The sequence below is a fragment of the Camelus ferus genome, chromosome 3, assembly GCF_009834535.1.
Source record: "Camelus ferus isolate YT-003-E chromosome 3, BCGSAC_Cfer_1.0, whole genome shotgun sequence".
Classification (NCBI taxonomy): domain Eukaryota; kingdom Metazoa; phylum Chordata; class Mammalia; order Artiodactyla; family Camelidae; genus Camelus; species Camelus ferus.
In genome coordinates this window covers 49,563,224-49,585,800 of record NC_045698.1, presented here as the reverse complement: position 1 = coordinate 49,585,800, position 22,577 = coordinate 49,563,224, and the positions used below count along the sequence as shown (strand labels likewise).

Genomic DNA, 22,577 nt, shown 5'->3' with positions numbered 1-22,577 from the left:
TGGGGTTTTAAAACCAGCAAATTCTCCCTAATTTGGACTTACTGGGAAATAGGCCATTGTGTCTTAGTTAAATGTTAGAAATACATATATTGTAAAAGAAACCAAAACTGTGACTTTGTTATTTAGAGCAGTGGTTCTCCAGGTGTGGTCTGGACTGACTGGCTGCGCCAGCAGCACCTGGGAACTTGTTAGAAATGCAAATTCTGGGACCACCAGCTCTGCTGAATCAGAGCCTCTGGGGATGGGGCCCAGCAGCCTACAATGTAGTATTTGGAGCCAACTTTCATTTCTCTTTTGCGTTTTCACCTTCCATTTCCCTCCAGTGGTCACCCACTTCTCACTGTGCTGCTCACCTTCCGTCAGTCAGCATCCTCGTGGAGGGTTGTACCCAGACACAAACCCATCCCTTCCTCTGTCTCAAGGTCTAAATTGGTGGAAGATGCTAAGGTCCCTTTAGGCTTTCCTGTTCTGCAGCTGTGTGGTTCTCATGCTGTCCAGGACCACACCAGTTTGATTTTGCTGCCTTTTAAAAATCTTTTGGCAATCTCATACCACACAAACTGTGACTCCTTCTGAACATACAGTCAGCCAAAACTCCGAACCACTCTCTACAGATGCTCCTGTTAAACCACATTCTCCATCTGGTAGAATGCAGTTAATTTCTTGGATTTGAATGTTACTCGATCCAAGTCTGTCCAAATCTGTTTGGGTCCTATTTCTGTCCATTTTCACATGAATCTTTGAGTCCTCTGCCAACTTGTCTGCCAATGTCCTGGCCTGAGGAATTAATAACAATATGAGCATCTTTGTTAGAGGCCTTTCTCAGTGTTAATGAGGCTTAAAACTTGGCATCTTTTGCCGTCCTTGTGTAGCTGAAATCAGAAGGATAATTGTCATCAATCCCATCCTTGTTTGCATTTAAATCACTGCTGTTCAGAAGTGTTCCTCACACGATTTCTCCACGTGGGGCCGCGTCAGCTTGGGGATTTTTGTACGTGACACAGAGGTAAGTTTCAGCTTATTTATGGTCAGATTAAGATGAATTCAGAAATTTCAAAATAATAGGGAGCAAAAATTCTGCCTTGTCATTACTCTCGGCTTTATGGCCCTCCCCACCCAAGCTCTAGAACTTAAGAGCTTTGTGCTGAAGTCCACATTTCACCAAGAGATTAAGGTTATTTAATTTCTTTCGATGTAAAATTTTGCTCCTACACGACTCTCACAGGAGTACAATTAGGTAATATAATCATACAAAAAAGTTTTAAAAAGTGAAAAAGCAAAACAACCTTATGGCAAGAATGGTTTTTGATCCAAATTTTATTTACAAATCAAAAATTGACTCACAGACATAGAAAACAAACTATGGTTACCAGAGGGGAAAGGGCAGGGGAGGGATAAATTAGGAGTTTGGGATTAATAGACACACACTACTATATATAAAATAGATAAACAACAAGGACCTACTGTAGAGCACAGGGAACTGTATTCTATTTCTTGTCATAACATACAGTGGAAAAGAATCTGAAAAAGAAACATATATATGTGTATGTATAACTGAGTCACTTTGCTCTACACCTAAAACTAACATTGTGAATCAACTACACTTCAACAAAAAATAAAATCTAAAAAATGCTTTGAGCCATGGTCGCTAGAGCATGAAAAAGAACCTAGAATCGTGCCGTTACGTCTTTCATGTCCTTATCCTTGCTGCCCAAATCCTCTTCCTCTTCCCTACCCTCCATTGAAAGACTAGCCTTAACCCAAACTGCAAAAAAAAATCCCAATAAAATCCAAGCCTGCTTTCTTCCTCCAGGATACTACCAAACGTCTTTTGATGTGATATTCTGCTTACAAAGGCAAGCAAAAAACAAACAAACCAAAGAAACCAGTGATGGGTGCTAAAGGAGCTCTTTGTAACCTCAAGTAAATCTCCTTGACTGCTGTACTTCTGGCTCTTTGATTGCTTTTCCTTCTCCCCCGTCCCCTCTTCCCCAGGGCAGAGCCTGCTCAGAATGCAGTGAAGAGTGAGCAGTAGTGCTCAGGATTGGGGAGAACAGGGACTAGCGTAGCCTGTAGCCCGTGTGCTTGCCAAGAGTCCTTTTCCTTCTCAGCGTCACAGGCAGCGTATTTGGAATATTTGCACTGTTGCGTCCTTTTCCCACATGCCTGCATGCCACCTGGGGGCAGCAAGGAGGGGCTCTCTCTGCCCAGCCATCACCTTCCACCAGGTTCTCCCTTCCTTCAGCCTTGCCAGCCACCACCCTGCCCGACTCTCAGGCAGGCCGAGGCAGATATCATCTCAGGTGGGTTGGGAGAGAAAAGCAGAGTGACACACGAGGCAGGCACAAATTCAGCCGCAAAGACTACATTATGGAAAGATGCTAGCAGAGTGATACGGAGATAGTGGGGCTGACGGAAGGAATGTGGAACCAGAGGAGAGAAGCTAAGGAAGGAGGAACATAAAATGAACACTATGGCAGGAGAGCCCCTAAAGAAAAGAAACATTTCCAAATGCTAGCTAGTGACTTACCTTTTCTGGGAAGTTCTCTCTATACAATAAAATTCAAATGGAACCAAAGAGCTGGGATTTCTTGGATTGTCGTCAAGTCTCCTAGGACCTCACTGTTTCTCTCTGTTCCTCCAGGCAGTACAGGTTCCAACTGTATCTCTCCAGAATCTAACACAGTGCCTGCGTAGCACATGGTAGACACACAGCAAATGTTTTCTGGATGGATGGGCAGCCAATTGAAGGGGGATAGAAATAGAATATCTAAGAATAAAGGCATATATAAGATATGTACCCCAAAGAAGTGGAAGCAGGGACATGAGCTGATGTTGTAGCCCTGTGCTCATAGCAGCAGCGTTCACAAGAGCCAAAAGATGGAAGCAGTGCAAGTACCCATCCACAGACAGATGAATAAACAAAATGTGATATTGACATACAGTGGAATATTATGCAGCCTTAAAAGGCAGGAAATCTTGACACATGTATTACATGGATGAAACTTGAACACATGATGTTTGGTGAAATAAACCAGCCACAAAATGACAAATATATGATTCCTCTAATATGGGATTCCTTGAGTAGTCACATTCATAGGAAGAAAAGCAGAATGGTGGCTGCCAGGGGCCACAGAGAGGGGAGTGTTTAATGGACACAGAGTTTCTGTTGAGAAAGGTGAACAAGTTCTGTGAATGGATGTTGGTGATGGTTACACAACAGTGTGAATGTACTTAATGCCCCAGAACTGTACACTTAAAAATAGTAAAATTTTAACCATTGATTCATCCATGTCCATCTGCCTCTCCATCCATCCATCCATCCATCTGCCCATCTTTCCATCTGTCCATCCAGCCACTCCCCAACCCATGATCTCACCAACATTTATGGGATGGCTTTTCTAGGATAGGCTAAGAAACAGAGACTTTTTAACACTACTGATTTTTTAAAAATGGTTACAATGGTAAATTTTATGTTATGTGTATTTTACCACCATAAAATAAGAGAATATTTTCATGATCATAAACTAATTCATAAATGTGGAACAACAAAAGAAAGGTTATTTTTATAACAAAGAAGTGAACCAGTTAGCGTTTGGAAAATGCAGATTATAGAGAAGACAGCAATGATGCCAGACTTCAAAATGTGTTTAAAACCTTTCCACTAAAAATGTGTTGCCTAATAATGACAGGGACTTTCAAAGGCTTTTAGTCCTGCCCACTCCCCTTTGCCTCTATGCTTCCCTCCTTAAAAGCAAAAAACAAAATAAAAAAGTCTTTATTTTGGAAAATTTTCAAACCTATGGAAAAGTAAGAATAAAAAAAAAGTTGCACTCGTCTCACTCCCCCTTGACCATGAGAATGTGGGAGGCTTTGACGTGCCTTCTGCACTATCCTGCCTGATGGAGACCCCCACTCTTGGCCCCCGGAGGGTCTCTGGGTGCAGGAGTGGGTGTGGCACGTGGAGGATGAAGCCCCATCCTTGTTTGCAGAGGAGCCCCTGGTCTGTTATATCCAGTGCCCCTCCTCTGGCAGTTGCTTGTTTAAATGCTTTTGACCCCTTACCATCATGCACCCTAAGTGCCCGTCAGCTTTTCCTGCCAAAATATGCCCAATGCATGAGCAGAGTTAGTCTCACTGTCTCCACGTGAGTGAGTGCCCTTGGCCCTCTTTCACAGATGAGGAGGCAGAGGGCTGACTAGATTAGTGACAGCAGTCAGGACTGAAGTTCAGAATCATTGGCTTTAAATTCCAAATCACGATGTTGCACCGAGAAGTAAAGCAGGAGGGTGAGATGGAGAGGGTCGAGTGTGTGGCTGGAGGTGAGGAGTGGGCTCAGGCAGGTAGGGGAGGGAAGAGGGGGGCTCAGAACTACTCAGCATGGTCCCCCCCCCCCCCGTGGTACTACATCTGCCTTTTTGATTAACAAGCTTGTTACAAAACAAGCTCTCAAGAAGGCAGTCCACCTGTAAGGTGGCCGTCAGAGATTATATGGTGCTTATGACTAGAACCAGACGAGAGGTTTGCCACATGCTGAGTCGTGCTTGCCTGAGGCATGGTGGGCGGGCTGTGTAGTTCATGCCGATATATGAGAGTCAGTTTGGTGAATCTTGGAGCCTGCTTTTCTTCAGAGGTTTGTCTAAAGCCACTGTCTGCCTCTAAGTACAGACAAATGAGAAGTTCAGCATCATCTGAGACATAATTTTGCACTTGACTGTATAGAAGATTATACTATTGTACAAGTAGACACTTTAATCTGGTTTAAATTTAAGCTTAATTTTGTACACATGTGCATGTATGTGAAGCATTACCAGTTTCATATGGTTCATCATTCAAAGTGCAGCTTTGCAAAATTACTTAAACATATAAGGGCTTATTTTTCTCACATGATAAGAGTGCGGAGTAGTCTCTTGGCCTGTTCTTTATGGTCCCCAGGTGGCTGCTACCATGCTAGCCATCATGTCTGAGTTCCAAGCAGAAAAGCAGATGAAGGGAAAAAATCAAAATGGCACACACCCTCCACCCTGATTCAGATTCTTTTAAAGAACTTCCCCAGATACCCCACATTGTATTTTGCTGACTGCTCCTCTGCAGTGGAGGCTGGGAAGAAAGTCTTTTAGAGAGGTATGTTTCTGCCACCAACAATAATACAGAGATTCTCTTAGAAAAGAAGAAAAGGAGGGTGGATTTTGGGAGGCAGGTGCTATCTCTACCAGAGCCATAAGTAAAATCCTCACCTACTTGGGTCTGTGGCTGAATGCCATCCCACTGAACTCTGTCTATTCTGGCCACACTATTTCAGTGATTGTAATATTGTAATCTGTTTGGAAATCTAGAGAGTCTGATATTTCCTTTTGCATCCCATAGAGTTGGCATATAAATTTGCTGAGATGTTTAATTTTTAACTAATCTTTTTGCTTTTTTATTATATTAGCTAAAAGTAGAACCTACATGTTGAAACCTGTTATCTTAATTTAAACCATTTCTAGAGGATATAACAAAAAAGAAACAGATTCACAGATATAAAGAACAAAATAGTAGTTATCAGTGGAGAGAGGGAAGAAGGGAGGGGCAAGACAGAGACAGTGGGTTAAGAGATGCAAACTACTGTGTGTGAAATAAACCGCAGGCTACACTGTACAGCACAGGGACTGTACCAGTATTTTATAATAACTATAAATGGAGTATAACCCGTAAAAATTGTGAATCACTATGCTGTACACCTGAAACTTATATACTATTATAAATCAACTATATCTTGATAAAAATAATGATAAAAACCATTACTGGAATACATCCTTGTAGGAAATGCCAATGGAGAGCTTCTTGGAGTCTTTTCTAGAGTCATTTCTGTGACTTTTGATAAGACATTTTATAGGAAATCTCTGCTTTTGAAATTCCTATTTTAGCAGAATTTCCCCGAGCACTGCTGATTGTGTTTGCTCCACCCCTTTATCTTAGTTTTGAATTCCTGGGTCTCAACTTTATTGTTTCTCCATGCAGACAAGCTCTCAGGACAGTATGTGCATCTTAAACCAAGAAATACAGATCCTTACTCAGCGGTGACATCATGACAGTGTGGCCACTCTTGAATTTTTTTAGTGGAAGTGCAGAAGCATATTGAGGTCTCCGGCTGGGCTCCCCACCACGTTGGCAGAACACGGAAGACGAACAAAGGAGCTTTTCTGATGATTTAGAACTGAGTGTATCTAAGCCATTCATGGAGAGCATGGCCTGGCCTTGAGCCATTTCTGCCGTCTCTACCCTTGTCTCACCTCTGTCTACCCCTGTGCTGCCTCTGGGATGTGGTTACAGGGACTGCAGACACTGCTTTAAGCGCACATGTAGCAATCAGAGCTACTCTACCTCTTCAGCTGCTGCATAACCTTTGGGGAATTAATTCTGGCCAGTATAAAAGACAGAGTTGGCCATATAACACCAGATAAGTGCTTCCAGAAATTTCAGGGTGGGGGAGGGAAGAATGGTCACATCATGTAGACCTTGGGCAGAGAAAGTTTTTTTTTCTTTCCAGTGCACTAAACATGTTTTTAAAAAATGACATAAATGCTTTTCAACTCAGTTTTTCCTCTTTATAGAAAAAGAAGCCAAAATAGTCTCAACCCACATTTTTAATTTAGAACATAAAACGTAAACGATGTATCGGTTCTGTGTTGGGCCAGCTAAGCGTGGAAGGCAGGAAAGAGAAGTGAGAAAGGAATGTAACCTCATGTTTGTGAAGCTTGAGAGATAAAGACTGAATACATTAATGAGCACCTTTTTTGTAACCTTTTATATCTACAAAGGAGGAAACATTTGGTTTAACCTGTTTCCATCAGAGCTAAAATTTGAGGGCATAGGTATTTTTGAAGTCCCATCCCCACCCCCCTTTTTTTCCTATGGAAAAACTCAAGGTTCTGCAACATAACGAGGGTCACCAATTGTTACAAAATAAAACCTTTTCATTCAGTAGGATCATATCTGGTACTTTCGACTTCCTACGGAAGACTTCTTGGCCATATAGCTTTGCCCAGCAAGATACACAATCAGCTTTTGCGGTTTCCCCTGTGGACCAGATGAAGCAAAGCCCAGAATCAAGTTGGCTGTCTCCTCATTGGTGTGACTATAAAAAGCTGGCTGAATTCTGTACTTTTTTTGCTCCATTGCTGCAAGCGCAGATTTCTGATGACCTTGAGGGAGTGCTGTGGGGTAAACGCATCCTGACCTGGATTGCCCTGGATTGCTCGTTTCCTACATAACCTTTAATGATCCTATAAATCTCCCCAAACCCGAGAGGCTCCAGTGAAGTTACTGTTGGAAGAATTATAATCTAAACAGAGGATTGATAGATTGATGTTGACATCCAGAATTTTCAGACCTCTGTTCTCAAGTCTTACGGATAAGGTAGACCTTTGTGTAAGGAAAGTGGTACCCATAGTCTTTGTACTTAAAATGGAAGCCAACTGCCTGTAGAGGAAGCTGTCAGTTGTGACACGTTCCACAGGGGCCTCGACCAGAGCCCCTTTGGATGCAGGGTATCATGTTTCCCTGAGTGAGACAATTTTAAGTGGACGTATGATCTGGGTAACTGAGCACTGGCGGAGGCGCTGTCTGAGGGTATGTTTCATGTACTCCCATTGCTGCAGACTCCTCACTACTGCTTGTTTCTTATGTGGTCCCTGAGGAGGTCTGCCTGCCAGGGATGCTAGAACAAGTCATTGCAGTTTTGTCCTATCTGGAGAATTGCCCCTAAAGATAATGAATTCAGAAGAAAAGCTTCGAATTCTGCAATGCATAGAGTTACAGAAACTGCTTAGGTGATTGTAACTCTGCAGAGAACTGGTTGCATTTGCTCTTCTTGGATGTCTTTTAAAGGAACTCTTTGGCTCTTGACCTTTTGAAAGATATTGAGCAAACTGGGGTAAAAAAATTCTAGAGATTATCTAGAGTAACTATCTTCCTGTCTTTCAAAATCCAAAATAGGTGTATGTCTTCGGGAATAATATATACACCAGACATGAACAAAAAAAGAGCGTAGTCAAGGAACTGAAAAACAGATAATCATTAGAATGTCCAAATGAAGAGAATCATGAATGTACTATTTTAGAAAAATTATGAATGTACTATTTAGAAGACTGGCAAACAGTCAATATGTTGGTATCCAGGAAACCATTCCTCTGCATCCCATGGTTTTTCTTCTGTAGCCATTTCACATGCGTTATGTCATTGGACCTTCGTGACAGCGTTGTGGGGTGGAAAAAACATTATTCCATTCAACACTGGGGAAATAAAGACTTGCCCAAGATTAAATGACTTGCCAGGGTCACTTGAGGTGTTTTTGATGGCAGAGCCCAGATGGAACTTGGGTTTTCTGACTTTGTCACACTGAGCAGCCACCCAGTGCCAGGTAGGGATGTACGCAGGGCTGGGAGTAGAGTGTGAACAAGGCCTGTCCTGGAGACAGAAATAAACTAGTAAACAAAGTAACTGCTGCTGTGATGAGTGCTTAGAAGAAGACGAGGTGTGTGATAGTCAGGAAAGAGATTTAAGAGGGGTGATCACAGAGGACCAGAGGAGTGGATATGTCTCCTGAAGCTTGAGGGATATGGAGGGGTCAGTCAGGCCAGGATTCAGGGGGAAAAGATAGAAACATGGGACCAGCAAGTGCAAAGGTCCTGAGGCAGGAACAAGAGTGTGGTATTCTGGGAACTTGTAGAAGGCTGGTATTGCTTACAGTTTAATGAGCAAGAAAAAAAGCAGAATTCGATGAAGTTGGAGAGGAAGGAAGGGCCTGTGGCCATGGAAAGTATCACTGATTTTAAGTGCAATGAAACCCAGGTGAAGGGGTCTGAGTGTAGGGAGTGGAGCTAGGGTGGGGCTTATGAAATCCTTTTGGCTACATTACAGACAATGGATTAGACGGAAATAAGGGAGGCTAGTGAGGAGGTCACTTCATATCCAGGCGAGGAGAGCTGATGCTGGCTTGGGTTAGAGTGGTTCCCGTGGAGTGGAACGGGTGGGTGGATTCTCCTACATCCCCTACATTTGGGAAATAGAACCAACAGGGTTCTTATACTGCTAAGCCATTGGAGTGGCAGCCTCGCATGATGGTCAGTAGTGCAGGCTCTGAAGACAGGCCACAGTTGAAAATCCTGGCTCCTCCACAGGCTAGCTCTTTATTCTCTGTGACTCAGTTTCCTAATCTGAAAAATGGGGACGATCTTACCTCCCTCACAAGTTTGTTGAATGGAATATGTAAGATAATATAAATGGCCCCAGCACCCAGCATGGACCATTAGAGAGGGTCCGGTCTGTGTCCTGCCTCTGCAGCATGAAGACTTCTGTTGACTTTGGCCAGAACAGCCTCAGCTGAGGGGGCAGTGGAGCCAGACTGGACTGAGTGCCACCTGAGGGGCCTGGGTAGTGGGGATTGGAGGACCCCCCCCCCCATGCAGTCCCTTGACGGGGAGCACTTGGATATACAAACATGAATATAATAGGGGACCATGTCCCCCCGCATCCCCAAAGTGAAACAGTGTCTAATGATGGCTAGGCCTCGGTTTCTCATTTAGAGAAGGAGGAATTTGGACTCAGTCACCAGTGAAATCCTTGTCAGTTTTAGGATTTTGCTTCTAGGCTTTTTCAGGAATTACGGAACAGTTAATCCAGCTTTGGTGGGGAAGGCCCAGAGAAGTCAATTCTATTATCTACATATTTTTTCCTACAGCAGAGTATGTTGACCTCATTAGAAATCTGTTTACTTTCTAGCAGTTCACAGACCCAGTGCACAGTAGGACTCATTCACGGTATATCGTGAAATGAAAGAAACAGCCAAGATGGTGCCTTTAAAATGAGGCTTCTTATCGAAAAGGAAGTCAAAACAGGCATGTTTATTGAAAGCAGTCTGGACGGACATTACTGTCCACAGAATGCTACGGTCAGGTGGTAGATTACTAGTGAGCTTTGTTTTCTTCTTTAGACCATTCTGACTTTCTGATTAAAAAAGAAACAATAGAGTTTACTTTTACAAACAGAATAGAAAGCCTTTTTTTTTTCCTTTTTGAGACTATAACCTCTTATTATTTGAGGACCGTTTGTCCTCAATTTGTATGGCATTGTATTACCTGACCCAGGCACACCTTTCTTACTGTTTACCTGATCATGTTCTGATAATTATTAGCCTTTTGCAATCCTCCCTCTAGAACAATGAGGGTATAGGTCATCGGGGAAAGAAGCTTGCCTTTTCTGCTCCTTCGCCCACCTCATGTGCTGTGAGGGTGTGGAGGAAGTGCATCTTGGCTGAGTCATCCTCCCACTGATGGTCTTACTCCAGAACTGTCCTTGGGTTTGGTGATGAGTGTGCCATCAAGGGGAGAATCAATGGCTTTATTGAAATCAAGGAGCTGCAGTAGAAGGACCTTTACTCATTCACCTAGATCAGGAATTTGTGTGTGGGAGCTCATCTATGTTTTAGTGTTCTTTAGTGATGATTCCTCTTTGTAAGAGTTTAGAAAGAAACAAAATCCTGACATTTCTAAGTAAACTCTTCAAATCCTATTTTTCGCACTGACATGTAACGACAGTGACTTTGAGAACTTACAGGTGGTGCACAGAGGGAATATTCTCCATGTGGAGAGAGAATTCGCCTGGAAAATTTTCTAAAATAACTAGTAATTCTCAGAGAGCTCAGATTGTGTCACTGGTCACTACAGGAACAGGTGGGTCAGTGGGTAGCTGTGATAAGATACGGGACAAGAGTACCTGATGGCAGAACTTCTCAGGATGAGTGAGCTTTCTTCCCTTTAACAGATTCCATTGGCCGGGAGATTGACTAATCCCTGCGTTAGCACATGAATTGGCCCCAGCCTCTGATTACAGGAACAGAATGTGTTCATCACCCAGCATTCTTCCAGGATGATTCTCCATCTAAATAATCCCTTAAGGTGGGTGGAGGGTCTCAGGACTTCCAACATGGTTCAATGTTCACTTCTCTTCTAGCTTTAGGGCAGTCAGATAAAACACGGTAATGAGAAGTTTGAGTCAAGAACTAAAACTGTTGGGGAAGATAAGAAGTATTTTTAATTTATATTCCAAAGAACAGCATTGCCTAAGAGCTCATCTCTGGAGCAACTCTCTGGGTTCAAGTTCCAACTAAAGCACTTTCTAGCCCAGCAGGACCTTGGGCAATTTCTGAATCTCCACATGCCTCAGGTCCTGTCTTGTAAAAGGGGGACAGAGGTAGTACCTACCTCATTGATCTGTGTAGGGGATTGAGTTATTACACACAGAGTACCTGGAACAGTGCCCAGAGTAACGATTCTTGATTGAACTATTCTACATTAATAGTAATAGAGATATTGTTAAATTAACAAAAAGCATCATATGGAGGCGTTCAGGCATTAATTCTAAAATACTGAATTTATGTTAGCACTTTGTAGGGGAACAGGAGATAGATTGGAAAAAAGGACAATAAGCTATAGGTCTGGGCAGGATCTTTAGAGAAGTCAATGAGGAGGAGTAGTAAGAGGAGGGGGAGGAAGAGTTGAGGAGGAGATGTGGATGAGGATGAAGATGAGGATGAGGACAAAGCCACCCCAGCATTAACCAGGTGGGTGTGATCTGGACTGTGCCAAAGCACTTTGCATGCCTTACCTCATTTAACCTCAAAATCCCCTTGGGGTAGTTACTGTTACTAACATCCTTTTACCGATGAGGACACAGAGATGTGGCGAGGTTGAGGGGCTCGACCACGGTCCAGCACAAGGGCCTCCTCCAGCAGAAGGCGGGCTGTGCGGCCAGGAGCCTGTGTGGCTTCCTCTTCCTCCTGCTCAGCCTGGATGCCGGGAGCAAGGTCTTAGCTCTCAGCCGCTTCATCCCTCCTTATGACCTTTCCACCTCCTCCTTTGGTCAAAGAAGTGAAAGTCATTTCCTTCACATTGTCTGCATAAAATTGTCCAGTGGATTCTTTTCTTAAACAAATCAGCATGTCCTGTGTAATATTCTGGAAAAAGCCCCAAATTTTGTGCCTTTATGGGGCGACTCCTTTCACACACGCTCCTGGGCCCTCACAGCCCCCAGGCGAAACAGGGGGCTTTTCTAATACCCAATTTGAGATATGAAAAGCAGTCTCAAGAGGGTAAACAGTTTGATCCATCTAATAGCCACTGCTTCTCCAGGGATTCAGGACCAGGTCTGGGGCTTCCTGAAACCCTCGCCCTGCTTTCTCTTCTCTCCAGTGCCGCCAGCCTCCACCTTCCCAGTGTGAGTACCTGGGAAGAATCACAGGTGTGCAGGGAGGGGGCAGGCGAGTAAGGGGATGGAGGGGCAGAGCCATCTGTGTGACCACCTGCCCTGTGACATAAGCAGTGGGCCTAAGCTAAACCACATTCACTCCTTTCCTCCCCATTCCTCCGTGATGTACTGTTCCCCTTCCTGCCCTGGGTAAGGAGGCTTGTACTTTGGTGACAGTCCTGGGTTTTAAATGGCTGATTAAGGAGAGTTCTTTCACGAAGAGCCGCTAATGGCTGTGGCCATTTAGCTGTGAACGCGATTATAAGCACTTAGCCAAGGGTACTTGGTGTGCCTGCTGTTTCCTTTAAGGCTGTAAACAGTGCCTGGGAGGGTATGGAGGAAAAAGAAGATGGTTTGGGGAAATGCTTCATTCAACATCCCTGTTGGGTTTCTATTGAATTACCCCAATAGCCCTTATTTCTGCTGAGCCAGGCGGTCCACCCGCACTGCCCTTCCCTCCCAGATCTGCATCATCATGATGAACTTGTACCTGTGTGGTGATGAACTTCACAGCAGGTCAGCTTCCTGTCTGCCTGGGTGGGTGGGAGGAAATACCTCTTCCCCCTGGGGTGGCAAATTATTTGTGTGGTAATTAGAAGGCTACTTCCTGGCAGCAAAACAGCTACCTGCTTTCCGCCCAGCCCACGGGGCTTTTAAGAGGGAAAGAGCTGGGGTGGGGTTTTGGCAGAAGGCAGCATTGCTGCTCTGGTCTCCGAGGAGCCACGTGCCCAGCATAACTGTCAGCCTTAGCCCAGCCAGTGCGGGTCAGGCCGGGGCCAGGCCTCTGGAGGGCATTCCCATCCTAACAGACCTGGAGCCCGTGGGGTGTTGCTGGCCTGGGCGGCAGCTGGCAGAGAAGGGAGGTGTCGCCACCATGAGTAAGTGCCAACCCCACCCCTCCCCGCCCACCTCCCACCTGGCAGCTCCTTGCCCCTGGGGGAGCAGTGCCCCAAGAAACATCTCCTTATTGAGTGTTTCTACATTCATAATAATGATACTATTAAATTAACAAAGAGCATTACGTGGAGGCATTCAGGCATTCTAAAATATTGAATTTAGGTCAACAATCTCTGTGCTGGGAGGGGCTGTGGGAGCCAAGCAGAGGCACTGCCCTGAGAAAAGTTCAGGTTGGGGACTATGGTCTCTCACCTCCTGCATCCACACTTCCTTGCCCTTCCTGAGAAGGCCTGGAGCACACCCTTCCTGACTCCAGCCTGGGGCCTAGCCAGTCTGAGTTGAGCCAGGAGGCGACAGCTGCCTGCCCCGAACAGGAAGGTCGCAGAGCACTGAGGCAGGAAAGGTGGCAGGCATGCTGTGAGGCGTCCCATGGCTGCTGGCTCTGGTCCGGTGTCTGAGCTTTGCCAGCCAGGGGCGAGAGTTAATTTTAAAGGAAGAAGGGGAGGGAATCAAGATAGCCCTGACGCCTCGCTTCCTGAACTTTCCTTCCGTACCAGGCGTCTTTAAGAGGGAGAGCCCGTCTGCCTCCAGGACAGCCTTTGATATCAGGAGAAACAAGCAGCCCACCAATTCTGCCCGGCCCTAAGTCCAAGTAAAGCCCTTTCGCCTGCTCGCCATGGCTGGAAATGCCTTTGGCTGGAAACATCCCTTTCCCTGAGTTAGAAGTTACGCGGGGGCGGAGATGCAAGAGTGAGCTTTTGTCAGCTCCTGAAAGCGGCTTTTGGCCTCTTCTCAGCTCTGCTGAGAGGTCAGCAGGTTATCTCCAGGCACTCAAGCCTTTGGCCTTTTATATGAGTCTGAGGATGACAGTCAGCAGAGATGTTGTCTGGACCTGGTGGAGGGGAAGGAGATGAAATTAAAGCATGTTTGTGAGATGACTGTGTGGGCATAAGGGAAATGGAAGAGCTGGGGGTGGCTCTCGGGTTTCAGGCTTGTGTCATTGACTGGAAGGGCTCACCAAAAATTGAGACAGAAAACACAGGAGAGGTGAAGACATCAGGGCCGGTCATGGACTCAGGGAGGCTGAGTGCCTGTGGGAGACCTGCTGGGGATGCCCGTCCAGCCGTTGGATGGTCACTTCGGAAGCTTGGGCAAGAGGTGGGAGCTGAAGATAAAGGTATTGGCCGTGTATTTGTGGAGGGTGAAATCCAGAAAGTGAGGAAGAGTGTTCATGAGAAGAGCCACAAGCTGAGAATAGGACCCTGGGAAACCCACAGAGGAGAGACTGAGGTGTGGCCAGGACAATTCACTGCTGGTGAATAGGGTGTCATTGTTTAAAGGAGGGTGATTCAAGTGGCGGTGAAGGAGAGCATGTCGTTCCCAGGGGAGCTTTTTCAGTTGGTCTGTATAGAAGAAATCTACAGAAGTAAGTCAGGTTCAAATTTCTTGCTAATTGTAAGGAAAGTGGGTGCAATGATTATGTCCTTATTTAAGGTTTATTGAGATGTGTTAGGAAATTGCATATGGGCTCCTCACACCTCGCCAGTTCTCAGGACTTAAACCTGCTGGAAGCAGCCCTGGGAGCTTGGCCAGTCCCCTCTCCTCAAGCCTTGGGATGGTTCTCCCCAGTTTCCCCTTTTCATGCTGCTCTGCAAATAAGCACAACTATGCCCTTCACTTGGTTAGCCTGTGTTTTATGTGATAAACTAATACAGTCATTTTTAACATTCAGATAGTCCAAACAGCTGTTCAGTCATAGGTAAATCCCCTTCCTACCCAGGCTCCCGATCCTCAGTCCTTTCCCACCCCACCCTGCAAAGTAAGCCCTCTTCCAGGTGTCATGTCTATACAGCATCCTTCAGGAAATATTGTCCTGTGGACCAGATCCAGCCAGCTGCCTGTTTTTGTAAATAAAGTTTTATTAAAACAGAGCCATGCACACTCATTTATACATGATCTGTATCTGCTTTCCCACGACAATGGCAGAGTTGAGTAGTTGTGACAGAGAAAGAAAAAGGTTGCCAGCATGTGCTCTGTGTGTGGGCTCCTGTGTATGTATAATCCTTTTTGGACACACATGTCAACTCATTGTACGCTGATCTGCATGTTGCTTGTTTCTGTTGATTCACAGTCTGTGGTGGGAATTGTTCCACATGGGCATGCGCGGATTCGTCTTAGGCTTTTTCACATGGTGTGGGTGCACTTAATTTGTGCCAGGTAGGACGTTTTAGTGATCTTCAGTGAATAGATAACACTGCGGGGAACCTTCTTGTGCACATGCCTTCTTGCACACACATGAGCCCATCTGGGTGGGTTGGTAAACTGACAGATGCTGCCAAACCAGGGTCGTCTTCACACGCCCACCCTCCCCACCTACTCTCAATGAGAGTCAGGCTCTTTTCATTTTTCATTAAGGGCTAAATTGCTAATCCCTACGAGGAAATGGGGGCTAACAAAAGTTTTAAAATAAGGGAAATGTGCAAGCTTACTAAATTTGTATACTCTGTACAAAATTTTACAGTGTTTAATATTTACTATAGCTCCTTTGGGTGTCTGCCCACTGCTCTTATTTCTGAAGGGAGGGTATCTTCATCCATGCAGGTGGTTATAAGAGAACACTAAAGACCAGATGGCTTATAAACAACACAAATGTATTTCTCACAGTTACGGAGGCTGGGAAGTCCAAGATCAAGGCTCCAGCAGGTTCTGTGCCTAGGGAGAGCTCTCTTCCTGGTTCATAGACAGCAGTCTTCCCACTGTGTCCTCACACGGTGGAAGGGGCGAAGGAGCTGCTGGGGTTTCTTTTATAAGGGTACTAATCTCATTTATGTGGACTCCACCCTCATGACCTAATCATGTCCCAAAGCCCCACCTCCTAATACCGTCACCTTGGGAGGCAGGTTTCAGCTTGTGAATTCTGGGGAGATGCAAGCATTCAGTCTCCAGCAGTGGGACTCGCTGGGCTTTCCCCATTTGACTTCAGACCCAGATCTAATCAGGAGCTGAAGGGAGAGTCAAGATGGATGTTCCTTTTAGCCTCAGGTGGGTCATGTGCATTTGCAAGAACCTCTTGAGGACATCCAGATTTCTAGACCTCTGCCCAAACTAGGGTAATCCCTCTCCAAATACGCTAAGCAGAAACACAGACAAGATAGTTTGTACCTGTATTTTAGGAGCTAACATTCTTCATCCTATTTGATAACCAACATCTCTCAAATGTAGGTATAGCTAGCACAGAGTACCAGGAAATACAACCATTCTGCATATTTCCACTTCCTTATTTCTGGATTCTTTCAAGCGCAAGAACCTTGTTTTAATCATCGGTGGGCTGAGCATTCTGCCTGGCATGTGGTAGGCACCCAGTGGATGCCGGTTGAGCGGAACTAAATTTCTTTTAATATTTTAGCTGAATTATTCCTTTGTTCTCTTATAGAATGAAGACATTTAAATGTTGCTTTAAATACCACCTGCGCCAGAAAGTGTTCATCCTGCTTCTAACCCTATGGCTCTTCTCCTTGTTGAAGCTTCTCAATGTGAAAAGACTCCTCTTCCCGCAAAGGGGCATTTACTTGGTTGAGTACTCCCTAAGTACCTCGCCTTTTGTGAGGAACAGATACACCCATGCGAAGAATGAAATCAGATATGAGATTAACTGTTCGGGTGTCTATGAACAGGAGCCTTTGGAAATTGGCAAGAGTCTGGAAATAAGAAGAAGAACCATCATCGACTTGGATGATGACGATGTTGTGGTGATGACCAGTGACTGTGACATCTACCAGGCCCTACGAGGCTACAAGCAGAAGCTTGTTTCAAGGGAGGAAGAACGCTTCCCGATAGCCTATTCTCTGGTAGTTCACAAGGACGCCATTATGGTCGAAAGGCTGATCCATGCGATATACAACCAGCACAATATTTACTGCATCCATTATGACCATAAAGCAACGGATACCTTCAAAGTGGCCATGAAAAATTTAGCTAAGTGCTTCTCCAATATTTTCATCGCTTCCAAATTAGAGACTGTGCAGTATGCACACATTTCCCGACTCCAAGCTGATTTAAATTGCTTGTCAGACCTTCTCAAGTCTTCAGTTCAGTGGAAATATGTTATCAACCTGTGTGGGCAGGATTTTCCTTTGAAGTCAAACTTTGAATTAGTGTCAGAGTTGAAGAAACTCAATGGATCAAATATGTTAGAGACAGTGAAACCCCCTAACACTAAAACAGAAAGATTCACTTATCACCATGAACTCAGACAGGTGCCTTATGAGTATGTGAAGCTGCCCACCAGGACAAACATCTCCAAGGGCGCCCCCCCTCATAACATCGAGGTCTTTGTTGGCAGTGCTTATTTTGTTTTAAGTCGAGCATTCATTAAATATATTTCCAACAACTCCCTCGTTAAAGACTTTTTTGCCTGGTCTGAAGACACATACTCGCCTGATGAGCACTTCTGGGCCACCTTAATTCGGGTACCAGGAATTCCCGGGGAGATTTCTAGGTCAGCCCAGGATGTGTCCGACCTACAGAGTAAGACCCGCCTTGTCAAATGGAATTATCTCGAAGGCCTTTTCTATCCCTCTTGTACTGGTTCTCACCTCCGAAGCGTGTGCATCTACGGAGCAGCAGAATTAAGGTGGCTTATCAAAGATGGACATTGGTTTGCTAATAAATTTGATTCTAAGGTGGACCCTGTCTTGATTAAATGCTTGGCGGAAAAGCTTGAAGAACAACAGAGAGAGTGGATCACTTTGTCTTCAGAAAAGTTCTTTATGGCTAAAAGCCCCACAACCGCATCATGATACAATCATGATGGAAATAAGGTGTCTGGTGAATGGAGTTAGTATGGAATTATATGCTACACCATGGCCAGTACCACTTGAGTTTAACCTCCTCACGATCTGAAAGGTGTCTAAAGTTCCATGCACCAGGGAACATGACCGGGCCTTTAGTGACAATTAGCTTGCAGTGGGTTGGGTGTTTTTGTGTTTGCTTTTGCTTGTAATCTCACTGAGCTAAATCAGAGATTTTAAACAGTCCATCATCAGATAGCTATTGAGTTCCTGCTGTAGGCCAGGCACTGTTCTAGAAACGTGTAAGAAATAAACCTAAGTTGTAATGAGTTACACAGTGCCCTCAAGGAACTGTGGCTTACCCTCATCACACAGCAACCTCAGTATCTTAACTTCTCCACGTAACAGTCAGGGTTCTACTGAAGAGGTTTTGGAGCGTGTGGCAATTCTATAACCGGGCTAACCACCAGTTTCAGAGTGGTGTTTAAGTACAGGGACCAGCACTCCACTTCCTAACTCCCTAGACTTCTCTTAACCAATAGAGGATTAGAAGGAGAGACCATACTACCTCAGAAGAGCTCAAAGAACTGTCCCGTTCCCTGCTTGCCAAAGCCTCACCTCCGTCGTGGTGCCTCATTCATTCCATTCAAGGTCAGGGGACTGTTGGCAGGGCTCTGGAGTGTGTGACTGTTAGCGAGGTGGTGGGGGTGAGCAGGGGGTCTGGGACAGGAGGTGCTTGAAGAGGGACAAAAAAATTTGTACAGGGAGGGAGGGGATAGCTCAGTGGTAAAGTGTGTTCCTGGGTTCAATCCCCAGCACCTCCATTAAAGTAAACAAATAAATAAATAACCTAATTACCTGCCCCCAACCAAAAAAAAAAAAAAAAAAAAGTAAGAAAAATAATTTTTTAAAAGATTTAGATGACTTTTCCATCATGTTACACTGTGGTGCCATGAATGGCCTCCTTTTGAATTCAGCTATTTCTTTAAAACACATTTATGGATTAAAAATAAAAACTGATTAACAAATTCACAGTGTCACACTCTGAAACATTCAGCCTAAGTCTTTCAATTCGTAGATTATCATGATATGTAAGTTTTTAACAGTGGAATCAGCGTAATTTTGTTTTGTGGAACTATCAGGCTAAGAAGTCACTGAATTTTCTTGAAAAGTTTGGGTGAAATAAGGCAGCTTTCTAAATTAACTATTGAGGTTATTAGAAAATGTTTCCTCTCCAGCAACTGTCAGGTGGAGTCCAAATGTAAAATTATAAGAGCTCTAAGTTCATTGCGGTCTTTTCAGCTTTGATCCAAGAGAGAAAGCTCATTTTAGTAAGGACACTGAGAGGATATTCATTAATAATATTTTGTAATACCAGCACCTTAGAAAACCACCAAATGAGTCAAAATACACATATATTTTCATGTAACTGTTGTGCTGGAAGTGAAATGGGACAGGAGTGGGGTCCTGAGGACAGGCTACAATATTGTTATGTCTCTTGGGAAATCATGGAACTCATGGGAAAATTTCTCAGCGATCTTAGGTTTCAGTAACTACATAAAGATGTAGTCATGAAGGCCAGCATGAGACTGTTCGGAAGACTGAAGTATTCAAATATGTTTTTAAACATCTGTGTTCTACGTGTGAAATGCATTTTGCTCATTTTAAAGTTTATGATACTGACTGCCAAATGGTACCACTTCTCTCTCCCTTTCTTCTTCTCATGAATGCATTTGTTTTCCCTTTTTTTCCCTACCTGCTTCCAATCACCTGTTCGTTGGTGTGTGTGACCGTGACAAGCTAATCACGTTGGTCTCCAGGAGCCTCAGTTTTCCTGGTCTATAAAGTGTGCACTTGGAGGTGTCCTGGCTTCCTTACATGTTGATATGTAAGAATCAATTGAAATAATATCGGAAGTGGTTTGAAAATAGGGACAACTGATTGAAATACCAGTGAGCAGTCTTATTACGAGACAGACATAGATCCAACCCCCTTGTAACACTTAACCATTCCCGTTTTCTGAAAAACCTTTGAAATACAAAAAGAAGTCACAATTGCAGAGGCAGCTTCTGTAATGGAATCCAGGTACCAAGAAACCTTGTCACCACATCTGGGTTGTTTTCTCTTTCTAATTGAAATATAGTTGATTTACAATGTTTTGTTAGTTTCTAATGTACAGCACAGTGATTCAGTTTATATATACACGTATGATTCTTTCTAAGCCAGCAGGATTAGCAAAGTGGTCCAGTGGCTTAGATCAGGAATAGGGGCAGAAATACTTTTCCTACCATCCAGGCTTAAATACCCAAAGTCCTGTTCAAATCTTGTTTTTTATGCTGTTGGTGGTCAGAATGAATGTAAATGCCAAAAAATGGTCCAGTGTCTTGCCTCTAGGTGAGAAATGATTCTATCCCTTGTTTATTGGGAAATTTTCCAGTTAATGGCTTTAATGCCATATTCAGATGACACGTGGCACCATGAAGAGGTGGCAGTGCCTTCTTTCCATGGACACATTTCTTGGGATTCAATCCCTAACATTTCAGGGAGCTTGTCAGATCACTCTCCTGCCTTGGGAATCCTGTCGATTCCCTGCATGCCTTCAAACCTCCTTCAAACCTGATCCTTCCCTAAAACCTTTGGTATGATTGCCTCTAGTCTAGAGAATGTTCTGCTGTCTGTGTTTTGTAATTATTCTTTACATAGTATTTATTGAATCTCGACTCTAAGTTATTTGGCAATGAGACCAGGACCTTGGAGTTTGTAAATTATATTAGATAATATTAATAGTGAGAGAGCTACCCAAACAGATCTACATGATGTGAAAAAATCTACTGTAATATTATAATATTTAAAGACCTGTGTTGCTGCTATTTTTAATGGTTTGATTATTTTAAGTGAAATATATATATAAATAAAATGTTTAAATTTAGGGAGTTTAATTTGAAGATTTCTTTTGCCTTCCAGAATGTGAATATTATACCTACATATATATTTTGACATATTGCATAGAAAACAGAAATGACAATCTTTGAGACAGAAAAGTGAATGTACCCAAGTATGTTATAACTGTTTTTGTTGGTGGTGATGATGGAATGAATTTTGATTTTGTCAACTGGTCTCTAAATCTCCTACTAGTCTTGTTTGTTTTTATCATTTTCGAAAGACGTATTTCCCATTAAATGAGTTTTAAGTAGAATGGTGTTGCATTTTTGGATTATGCTGCCATTAGATGCTAATTCTCCAATACTATAAAATAAAATGGGCTGCAAAAACCCATCCCCTGGCATTTATGATGTTTCCTTTTACTGGTTGTACTGGTTCCCCACAAAGACTTTTTCATTTGACAACACTTGCCCAGTATTTGAAGAGCACAGTTAATTTCACTTCAGAATTAAAAACAAACAAAAAATTCAGTGTGTGTACTCTACACAGAATATAGGCACACAAACTTGAATTCATTTGGCAAGGTCTCAAAGAATCTTCCAGGATTTCTCTGTCTTCATTCTCCTCCAGATTGGTTTCTCCTTGACGATTAATTATCTAGATAAATCTTCTTGTTTACTTGATTACTTCTAGGAAGTTTTTTCTCAATAGCATATGTTGAGCTCTTTATCTCACATCCCTCAACTCCTGGAAAATCCAGACTCTTTCTGCACCAGGACGCCTGCCTTGGTTGTGAGCCCCGAGGACACGAGGACCCTGGGTCCACTGGTATCTCAGGCTCCGCTGCTGAGTGATTCTGGGTGAGCTTCCCTCTGCTGGGGTCACACCATCTAATCCAGCTCTCCTAAACCGAGGTGTATCTGGCATCACTGATCCCCATGCCCCCACCCCTGCTCTGACAGTCAGTTTTCTTCTGTCACCCTTTTCTTGTCATCCATAACAGTCACCAGCCTTCCTGGCTGGCAAAGAGTATGCATGTCACACTCATAAGTCACAATCCATCTCAAGGAGTAAAGCCATTTTGGAAAACTTGAACATAAAAAAATTAACATCTACTTTAACCTAAGGTTAATTCTAGGTCTTAACCAAGCTGGACAACCATGCAAATCCACAGTCATCTCATGAAAGAATTTTGGCTGACTTTGGTGGTGATGGTGATGGGGTGGGTAGGTGTGCAGTGTCATATTGAAGACTTACAGGCTCGATTCCCAGATAAGTAATTCCATATGTTTAACATTCCCTTTGGTGTTAACAAGTCTGCCTCTAAACTAGGACAACTGGCTTCTAGTTTCATGAAACTGATTATGAGGAAACCCTGGCAAGAGAGAATAGATGATTGCAAATTTTATTCCTACTGCTGGAAAAAAATTCCTATGATGCAGCATAACAAACCGTTTGAGCTTTGCTTCAGAGACAGATGAGTGTGTCAGCCCACGAGGGTGCATGAAAACCACAGGAAGACGATTGACCTGAGCTCAGGAATGGCCTTCACAGAGTCGCACCATCCTTCCTAGGAGCATCTTGGACTGAGTCACAGAGGACAAATCGCCAGCTAAGAATCTGAGAAAAAATCATGCTCAGTGACCTGGGTACATTTATTATACCTTTTTGGTTTTGCTCCTGTTTCTTGTAGAACAATAAAGGAAATTTAAACAGAAA

General features: G+C 43.9%; 1 protein-coding gene across 5 annotated transcripts in view; it reads left to right on the top strand.

Moving 5' to 3' along the window:
- The window catches only part of GCNT4 (glucosaminyl (N-acetyl) transferase 4), a 28,101-nt gene extending 5,524 nt beyond the window's left edge, over nucleotides 1-22,577 (top strand). For 4 of the 5 annotated variants that reach the window (XM_032474296.1, XM_032474293.1, XM_032474307.1 and 1 more), the window contains exon 2: nucleotides 16,619-22,577. In XM_032474296.1, the coding sequence (XP_032330187.1) occupies nucleotides 16,620-17,984 (1,365 nt within the window). In that variant the 5' untranslated portion in view covers nucleotide 16,619 and the 3' untranslated portion in view covers nucleotides 17,985-22,577. Of the gene's footprint in view, nucleotides 1-7,149; nucleotides 12,259-16,618 lie in introns of those variants that run through there. The other variant, XM_032474292.1, reaches the window with a different exon arrangement.